We start from the raw sequence: 10,149 nt of genomic DNA on the forward strand, positions 1-10,149 counted from the left end.
TTGAAGTTCCATGCAGCAGCCGGGTGGCCAGAATGGCAGCATAAAGAGAGGTAAGTAGGACAGAGGAAAAGGAGCCAGAGGCTCCATGGGAAAGAGGGGCAGCCCAGCCAGGGCGACACGTGACAGGGTCCCGGGCCCAAGGGGCCCACGAAGCAGCTGTGCTTCCCTCCACACTTGCCTCTGCTCTGAGGCTCAGCTCTAAGCCACAGCCTTCCCGCTCTGCCCACACATCTGTCTCATCTGTTTTTCCCTCTCTCCTGGCCTGCGTCTCAGATTACTGTTCTGCCCTGAGTTACCTCTGTCACTGGAGGGTTTGTCTCCCTTCCAAATCGGAATGTCTGTGGTGACCCCGGGAGCCGCAGGGCCCGCCTGACATCTGTGGCTGTGCCACCTCAGCCCACTCAGAGTCACTCAGGAATCGCAGGGGCCAGCCGGACAGATGTGTTATAGGTTTCAGACTTGGAAACACCTTGGCGTTTAGCAGGTACACTGGACACTTAAATGGGAACATTGCAGACCCAGCCTTGTGAGATGTGGAAAGAGGCTGGTGTGCACCACCACTCGGCCCTGGCTCTGTGCCCAGCTGTGATCGCTTGGTTCCAGCACCAAGTTGGTCTCAGAAGTAGGTCAATTATAGAGCAAAGAACCTAGAAACCATTTTAGTCCAGACCTCTGCCCTCAGGCAGGACGTAGCTAACCCAGTCTGAACAAATGGGTATAGCTCGTTAAAAGCTGCCAGGACGGGGTCTTTAACTTCCAATAATAGTCTGTGCCCGGGGTTGCTTTCAGCCAGTATATACTGGTACACCTGTGCCAGTTCTCAAAATACTGGAACACTTATGAACGTGTTGGTATATAGTGACTGCCCCAGGCCCTCTGAATGTCCCACTAGAGCCCTGACCTGTCCTCAGGAAAACTCCATGACCCAGCAGCTAAAGACTAATGCCAGCCACAGCAAGGAACCTTCCACCCCATCCCAGCACCACCATCCATACCAAAGTACAGTATGGTTAAACAGTTTTACTATTTCCCTACCCATTCTACAACACTACCTTATTCTAAAACTTTCGACTGCTTTCTCTTATCTACTGAATAAATGCCACACTTTAAGGTTGTTATTCAAAGTCTTTCATACTATGGCACCATCCCCTATCCTCCTTCACACCCTCTGTTTCACCAAACCCAGATGCTCAACATTTCCAAACACTAACTTTTCCTTGACTATTGGTCTTGGCTTCTGCTGCTCTCTCTGCCTGGAATAGCTTTCTCTTTCTGCGTCCGCTAAAGTCTTACCAACTCCTCAAGATCTCCTGAAATGTCACCACTTCCATGAAATATTAGTTGAAAGAGCCGTGTCCCACTTCCAGAAGTGTCACAGCAACGTGCAGGTTCTACCTCTGTAAAACCTAACGGTTGTCTCCCATTATGATTATTCTCATATACGCACCTGAACTCCCCTCCTAGAGGGAAAGCTGTGAGAGGCAGAAACCGTGACAGAATCATCACCACATCTAAGTGACCAAGCACAATGCCCTGCTCGAGCTATGTGCTAAACAAATATTTGTTTAAATGAGTGAGTATGAAGCCCGCGCGCCTAGAGCCCGTGCTCCGCAGCAAGAGAAGCCACCGCAATGAGAAGCCCGCGCGCCGCAACTAGAGAAAGCCCGCACGCAGCAACAAAGACCCAACGCAGCCAAAAATAAATAAATGAATAAATTTATAAAAAAATAATAATAAATACATAAATAAGTGCGTGAGTGAGTAAACAGCTCTCATTCTTTTGTCCAAGGGACCCATTCTTCTATCCGTGAACAGTTTCGGTGGCTTCTCCCTGAAGTTACTCCAAACGTGGTTGTACCTTTTTCTACAGATGGAGCCCAAATTGCATATCACCCATCTCAAACTACGGGGTTATTCCATAAGAAGCAGGAAGCACGCTCCCTGTCATTACTTGACCACCCTGGAGTTTGTAACTACCAGCTCTCCATACACTTCTCCCAGCACCAGATCAGGGCGGCAGTCACACAGGGACAGGCAAATGAAAGGTTCTTGGTAACGGAGGCTGGCCTTACAGATGACAGGAAGGCTGGTGGTGGAGTGAGCTGGCAGGGGCTGCTAGAGAGAGGCAGGGTGGCTTGCTGGGAAGCAGAGCCAAGCTGGGGCTCTGGTTGCTGCTGTATGCCAGGGTGTTTGGGAGGGAAGGCTAGCAACCCTCTTCTTACCACTCTGCTTTCTAATCCCTCCTTCCCCACTCTCCCTCCAGAGGAATGGCTGGGACTAAGACCTATAAGACAAGACAGGACTTTGATGCATGATGTCTGAGCTTCTTAAAAACAAAGGATGGGGGACCAGGAGCCAGAAAGCACAGCCACTGTCTAAATCTCATTCCAAAAGGAAATCAAGGAAAGAGTAGAATACGATGGGACAGCCCGGCATGACAAGCCACCCTGACAGCAGGTGGGCTTCAGGGTTCTAGGAAGCTGAGAAGAGGATACGAGGGATCCATCAGTGCCCAGGCTTGGACCCCCGTTAAAAACAACAGTTAGGGAAACGGAAAGTCAATTCTGGACTAGGAAGCTGAGAACATTCTTCTGGAGAAGGGTCAGTTTGGAAAAGGAAACAAAGAATAAGGAAACCCAGTCAGAAAGTGAAGATTCATCTAGAAGGGAAAAGAAACTGACCCAGGAATTGATGGCTAAGGATGAGACAGCCAACAGGAGACAGAGGTTGGGAGCCAGGTGTGAGATGATGATCATGGCAAACTGCTTCCGGTCTCTGAGGAGGAGGCTCCCTTGGGGTAAAGGAAAAGTTTGTGTTGGAGGGTGAGGGAGGCGGATGGGAGGCCATTCATTTCAGGGTCACAAAGCAACTGCTTTGCTCTCTGGGTTTGTTTTTTTTTTTTTGGCCATGCCACAGCATGCGGGATCTTAGTTCCCTGACCACGAATGGAACCCGTGCCCCCTGCAGTGGAAACGTGGAGTCCTAACCACTGGACCGCCAGGGAAGTCCCTCCTCTCTGGTTTTAATCTGTGCAGAGGACTCCACTGGCTACCAGGTTAACAAGATGGTGGCCAAGGAGGAGAGAAGGGAGATCCCTCCCAGGGCCTCCCATCCACCCACACTCCACCTGGGCTCATCCACGTGGGACCCTCTGAGTGGCCATGGTATGGAAGAATAGATACACTCTGTCTTTCAGAGGAGCGAGCAAGGCTTGGGGAGCTGAGGGAAGGCAGATTGGTCTTCAGAAGGAAGAACTCTCCTACTTGAGACCTGTGGACCTGACTTGGGAAGACCCTTCCTCGTGGTGTGCTGGGCTCCCTGACCCTGGAAATGCTCAGGCGGGGAGATCACACAATCGTAGTGTCCACACTGAAAGGGACCAACTCCCTCCTTCTACCTGAGAAGCTGCCATCTGCGCCTGGATTTCCCAACTAGTTAGCGTCAGAACCAGGAATGGAAGCCCAGTCTCCTAACACACAGCCAGAAATATTTCAGCAGCCACAGAGTGAGAGGTTCTGCCATAAATACCCATCTCTGTCCTGAACCAGCTCAACTACTGACCCTAGTAATTCCCTGTCTTTGGCCACAAGAGGAGGCAAAGCACCACACCCAGCCCTGGGCAGAACAGCTGACACAAGAACTTAGAGCATCTTCTCACCAGAGTTTCATCAGTCGTCCCTTAGGTTTCCTGAAAGGGGGAATGTTTATAATTCCATACGTTGTCTGGAATTATAAGCCTCCACCCTTCAGGCTTGGGAAGGGCACCTAGTAGTTCTGGGAGTTTCTCTTTTTTCCAACTATTGCAGCGACCTTTTACACAGTGCCTGACACTTGGGAGGTTTTACTTCACTCCGTCAGTAGTAAACTGAAAATCACCTCGGACAGGCATGCCTGTTGAAGTAAAAAGAGAAAGAGAGGATCCCCTCCGTTTTCCTAGGAAGAAACTGAGGCACAGAAAACTTAAGTGGCTCTGGCTCCGTGGAAAAAGAGAAGCAGGAATCTACCCACTGCCCGGTCCACTGAGCTGCCCTGAGCAGGGTCGGGGGGTTCAGCTCATTCCGCAGGGTTCCCGAGGGGGGCTGCAGACAACCCGGTGGGGGGCGGGGGCGGGGGTGGCCAGGACCAGGAGAGGGGACCGCTCGAGGGAGGTGGGAGACTTGAAGGAAGAGGAAGGGGCTGGGAGGGGAGTGGCCTGTGGGAAGAGGGGGAGGCGAGTGGCTCACGGCGGTATCGTTAAAATAAAGGACCCCCCCACCCCGAAAACGCCGCAGGGGAGCAAACGGAGCGAGCCACGGAGAAGGCGGGTAGCAAAGTTTGGGCCGCGCAGACCGGAGCGAGCGGCCTGGTGGAGGCGGCCGAGGGCGCCCCAGACACGGACCTCAGCCCGCGTGGACGCGTTTCTCTGGCACCGGGTCTGCGAGCCCAGCGCGGCCAGGGGTGGCCCCGAGGCTCCCCCGGCTTCCCGCTCGCGGGGCGCCCGGCACCTGGAGACCCAGCGAGGTGGAGACCGGGTCTGAGATGGGGGGCGGGTCCCCCCGACGCGGGAGCCGCCGGCCCTGCCCCCTCCCTGCTGCGCGCCTGCCGCGGCCCCGGCGCTACTCACTCCGGTTCAGGGGGTTCCCGCCGACCTGGGCCGACGCCGTCAGTTCCAGATAAAGAGTCCAGAGCCCCACGGACACCACGGCGAGCAGCAGCAGCAGCCGGAAGCGCCTCCGCAGCAGCTTGACCGGGCGCAGGAGCAGCAGCAGCCGCGCGGCCCGGGGGCCCCCCATGGCGCTGCGCCCCCGGCCCGGCCCCAGCGTCTCTCAGCGCCGCGCCCCGGCCGCCCGCCCCGGCCGCCCCGCCGCGGGGCGCCGGCTCATGCTCCTCCTGAGGCCCCGCCGGCTCCTGCCCACACCCGGACGCGGGCTCGCTGCCGGCCGCCGCTCCTCACTCGCCGCCCGCTCTCGGGCTGCCCACGAGGAGGCTACCCAGGTGCGCCGCCCCGCCCCGCGCCGCGCCGCGCCCCGCCCCGCCCCCTCCCGCGCCGCCCGCGCCTCCGCCCGCCGCCCACCTGCCCCGCCCCCGGCCCGGCCCCGCCCCCGCGGCACAGGTGGGCCCCGCCCCCGAGCGGGGCCCGGAAGGCGACGGCCGCTCAGGCCTCGCTGGTCACTCCCCGGCGCCTCCGCCAGCCGGGGGTGCGTGGGGCAGGTATGATCTGCACTCTGCTCCCCGAGCACGAGTGAGGTCGAAGCTTTGTAGACGCGGGGCGCGGGGCGGGGGTAGTGTTGGGGAGGCTGCGGCTTGGGGCGTTTCGTGGCCCGCAGCGACCCTACTCCTGCCTTAGAGTAGACATCGGAGCTGGGGAGCCGTGGCGCCTCAATTCAGCCGCGGTCTCCTCTCCCAACCACATCTCCAAGAAACCCTGGGAAAGTTATACGGCCCCCAGGGTGAACCCAAGTAGTTGCTCCCAGACGAGGATGGCAGAGCCTGGGGGGAGAATGGATGTTGGAGGGTTCTGAGGAAAAATTACAAATCAGAAAAGAAACCAACAAAATGACAACAACAAAAACACAAACTCACTCCTAGAGTTAAAAAAGTTCATCAAGATATTCTGAATTCCAGTTCTCTGCCTTCAGGCAGGTAAAACATTATTATCTGATTTAAATGAGAGAATTAAGGTCCAGAGGAGCACAGTGGACTGCCTAAGGTCATTCATGGGGGAACACTGCAGTTTTCTTTTTTGCTTTTTCTCCTGGAGACAATGCTCAGGAGACTAGGGGGAAAGCAGGGGGTCAAAAGCATTCCCGGACATTTTAAAGCCAAATGAACAACATGCAAATACTGTTGAAACACAACCGTTCACATAACTGAGTGGTTTCCCCTTCCCTCTGCTACCACTGTAGCTGGATGTCCAACCATCCCATAGGTCCTACTGGACTCTTGGAACTTTTCTAATTAGCCCCCCAACTCCAGGCTCCCCACCTGCCACCCCCCCATCTTCTCCACTACCACCAGATCGTCTTTGTAAAATCCTCTACGCATCCATACACCTGCTCGAAAATGTGCTTACTGATTAAGGTGCAAACTGTAAATCTGGCATTCAAGGTCTTCCGAAACCTTTTCCAACTTTACATGGCCATGTGAAAGCTGCTCCAGCTAAAATGAGTTTATTCACCACCTCCAACACATTTTCCTTTCCAGTTGGTCCAGTTGGTCAGGTCTGACCCCTCCTCTAAGGTCCATTTCAGGTCCATGAAGCTTTCTTGGACCCGCCCAGTGCTGAGCAACCCCATCCTCCTTGGAGCTTTAGCACAACTGGCAGCCTGATGTGTACCCACCCACTGGTAGGTGCACACTCACTTTGAGTTTGAGTATAGTCTCCCAACTTCCCTGTAAGGCTTCAAAAGTGAGAACTGAAAAACAAATATGGTATATTAATGCATATATGTGGAATGTAGAGAAATGGCATAGATGATCTTATTTGCAAAGCAGAAATAGAGACAGACGTAGAGAACAAACAAACAAACATATGGATACCAAGGGGGACGTCGGGCGGGGGGGTGGGGGATGAATTGGGAGATTGGGATTGACCTATATACACTATTGATACTATGTATAAAATAGATAACTAATGAGAACTGACTGTATAGCACAGGAAGCTCTACTCAATGCTCTGTGGTGACCTAAATGGGAAGGAAATCCAAAAAAAGAGGGGATATACGTGTACGAATAGGTGATTCACTTTGTTGTACAGTAGAAACTAACACAACATTATAAAGCAACTCTAATCCAATAAAAATTTTAAAAAAAAAGGGGGGAGAACTGTACATCCTTAGGACGCAGCACAGCGTCTGTTTGTCACTTGGTACCCTTTGAGGAGGGAGGTAGCCCCAGGATGGAACGTCCCCCAGAATTCTCAGTGTAGTTCTTCAGCAAAAGGTGAATCTGAAGGACAATTCTCTACTAATAGCCCCAGGGAAATGACTCTGTGAAGGTCCAAACCACAGCTGTGTGCACTTCCCACCCCTTCTTTCTCTCCAAAAGACCAAGACAGGAGCGGCCAGAAGGTACAAGCTTGGCCAAGGCAGGTGGGAGGTGACCAGGGCCCCTGCACGTGGAGTCTCTCTCTCTCATTGGGGGCAACCACCCTGGACGTTAGGCTGAATCACTTTCAGGACTTTGTATGAAAATTGGTGGCAGCCCCATGATTCTCTCCTTAAAGACTGTCCCTCTGGGGAGAAGTATGCAACCACTTCGGTCGACCAGACCCTTGAAGTGTTTATTATGTGGGAACTGGGAGAGATATAAAACATGGAGCATGCCATCTAGTCGAGGAAAAAGATATTCCACTAAAAAAGAAAAGTGACACTTTAAAGGTAGAGTTTCTGGTCCAAATAGTGAATTCCAAAGAAATTCAGAAAAGGAAAGAGATCAGTCTGCACCTCTCAGTTCTGTGCCCTCCTTTTCTCACTCCTCCTCTGTTCTTATACCTTGAACAGATGGTTACTTTCCTGCTTATGGTGAGAGGGCACAGGGGTGGGGAAGGGTGAGGAGGCCAGGAGACTCCTGGGACTCTCCCTCCCTCTTCTGTTCTCTTTCCTCCTGTGGTTGCCTCACATCAGACCCTGATTTCAGACCACTTGCTCCGAATCCCTTTTCGACTCCCAGTGACATCACAGCAGGGAAGGATCTGGACTTTGAGACCCAAATTCCTTTCTCAGTCAGTTGAGCTTGCTGTCATCCTCCCTCAGATCCAGAGGTATTTGTGGTGACAATTTTTGGTGGCATAATATTGCCACCGAGGTCTGCTCATCATCGTGTCAATTTAACTGGATGCTCACTGGTTCTTCTGATGATTTTCTCCATCCTTTCACTCTCCCACTTCAGCCCTGGCACCTGCCCTGAATGGCCCAGGGCCATATCACACAAACTGTACCTGAAAGGAGAAAATAAGTTCCAGCATGTCACCTGTAGTATTGATGGGACAGACTCTGTCTTTGGCTTGGCAAGGATGTCAGAGTCCAGCCAAACCACAAAGGTTCTTCTCCCAAATTACAGAGGCTTTCTAAGAGACTTTCTAAGTCAACCTAAGCTTTCTAAAATGGGCCGAGGCTAGCACAGGGAGCAGAAAATTCTGATTTGTAAAAGGGAGGGGTGTCCAGTGACCTGTAGGTATGTTAGCAGAACTCTTGTATCCAGAGCAATTCTTACTCTAGACTATAGGGATGTCAGAATATACTAAATCCCATAACCCCAGCGCTACCCTTCCCCTTTCCTAAAACCGGATGTCTACGTTATAATGCAGCACCTTTGCGGAATTCCCTGGTAGTCCAGTGGTTAGGACTCTGCGCTCTCACTGCCGAGGGCCTGGGTTCGATCCCTGGTCGAGGAGCTAAGATCCTACAAGTCATGCGGCGTGGCCAAAAGAATAATAATGATAGTAATGCAGCACCTTTGAGCTTACAGCACGTGTGTTTTATTTCTCACCATCACAGGAGACTAACAGGGGAGATATTCTCCATTTTACAGACAGACTTCACAAGTAAGCTTCGGTTTCTTGAAGGTGACCTGCACCAAGTTCACATGACCAGTAAGTGGTGATGGAATCAGGACTGAAACCAGATCTTAAGCCTCTGGCGCTCTTCCCATTGCACCCAGAGAGTCCTCCCTCTCCCGCCCCACCCTCCATATTGCTTTCTACCAACACAGACCCTCACCCTCCTCTTCTCTTTTACTACGGGAGCTTCCCTGCTATTCAAATGTATTTCATGGAGATACCTTGGTTGGAAATTCCAATGATAAATCAGTGAGGAACTCTGGGCCATCACTAAGCCAGTGTCTTCGACTGAGACACAGAGGCCTGAGATCCTTTGAGAGAAATCCTGAGAGAGAAATGAACAGTGCTGAAGTGATCCCCAAGGGCCACAGTCAACTCATGTAACTCATCCATACCCAAAGCTGTAGGTTTCTCTGATTCCATTTTGCACGTAGGAAATGGGCTCAGAGACGATAAATAACTTACTCAAGGCGATGTAGGTAACCCTGTCTCACATGGGACTCAAACTCAGGCTTGCGAAGTTCAGACCTGGTACTTTTTTGGTTTCTCCCTTTGCACATGTTGCTACCCTGGAGAAATATATTCACCCTGGAAACTGTGAGCTCGCTCCCAGCACGTCCGTAACCCGCTCGGCCACATCATCATTCTTCTCGTCCTCTCCTCCCCACCCTCATCCATGCTGCCTGGGCGGCTCTTTACTAAAGACATCTTTTTTTCCTGTCCCTTTCTTCCACGAGTCCATCTTTCACAAATCTTTCTGCAGAGTTTGCTACTGCAGAGGTCAACCCCAGGAGAAGATGGAGACCCTCACTGAATGCTTCTTATTGGCTACTTCTCCTGATTTCCAATGCAGTTGAGCCCTTCTGTCTGGCTGATAGAAAGAATTGTATGAGCCCGGGCCAAGCCCCTAGACTTAGCTCCACCATCTGTGGTCCTAAATCATTTTGCATACTGGACTAGGAAACAGATGAATATTTACCATCCCTGTAGAAGGATCTGTGGAAGACTACATCACAGAGAGTCAAGGGAACCAGAGGAAGAGGGCAGAGATGTTGTGCTGAAGGGTCAGAACAAAGCTCATTGGCTGGGAAAGATCCCAGGCAGTTCACATACTGAGAGCGTATAACTTCATCTCCCTCCCAAGCAAATGAGTCCTGAATGCAGTCCTCAAACTCGAGACGTGACCCAGACCAGAACTATACGCTTTGAAGCTTTTTTGGCATCTATGGCTGGGTCTGGCTTCCCTTTCCAGCCTTCACTGTGATTGCCTCCAAACCAGTACAAGCTCTCTTCCAGCATTCTGCCCCCAGGGAAGAGGATTCCCCAGCAAGTCAACAGACAATTATCCAAGTTGAAAAACTAGCTTTGACTTGTGCAGTTTTCACCTGAGTAATACCAATTATTTCCCTCCACTCAGGTTTGCTTGGTTGCTGGGAAACCTACAAGGAGAAAGGGTGAACAGTAATCTTGGTTGCTCATTCGTTGGTGCTGAAACAGAAGCTAAATCAGCTCTCCCTGAAGCTCCGCCTCCTGTCTCTCTGACACTAAACACAGTGGAAAGATATTCTCTCACCTTCTCTGGGAAGATGGTCTCTCCTGTCTGCATCTTC

The 10,149-nt window shown here is 52.1% G+C and overlaps 1 protein-coding gene across 3 annotated transcripts in view; it reads right to left on the reverse strand.

Annotated features, from left to right (window-relative positions):
• The window catches only part of B4GALNT3 (beta-1,4-N-acetyl-galactosaminyltransferase 3), a 94,109-nt gene extending 89,136 nt beyond the window's left edge, over window positions 1–4,973 (reverse strand). For 2 of the 3 annotated variants that reach the window (XM_082349090.1, XM_082349089.1), the window contains exon 1: window positions 4,604–4,972. In XM_082349090.1, coding sequence (XP_082205216.1) covers window positions 4,604–4,772 — 169 coding nt within the window. In that variant the 5' untranslated portion in view covers window positions 4,773–4,972. Of the gene's footprint in view, window positions 1–4,603 lie in introns of all 3 variants that reach the window. The other variant, XM_082349091.1, reaches the window with a different exon arrangement.
• Between the last annotated feature and the right edge of the window lie 5,176 nt (window positions 4,974–10,149).

The sequence above is a fragment of the Balaenoptera borealis genome (genome assembly GCF_965194805.1).
Source record: "Balaenoptera borealis genome assembly, chromosome: 13".
Classification (NCBI taxonomy): domain Eukaryota; kingdom Metazoa; phylum Chordata; class Mammalia; order Artiodactyla; family Balaenopteridae; genus Balaenoptera; species Balaenoptera borealis.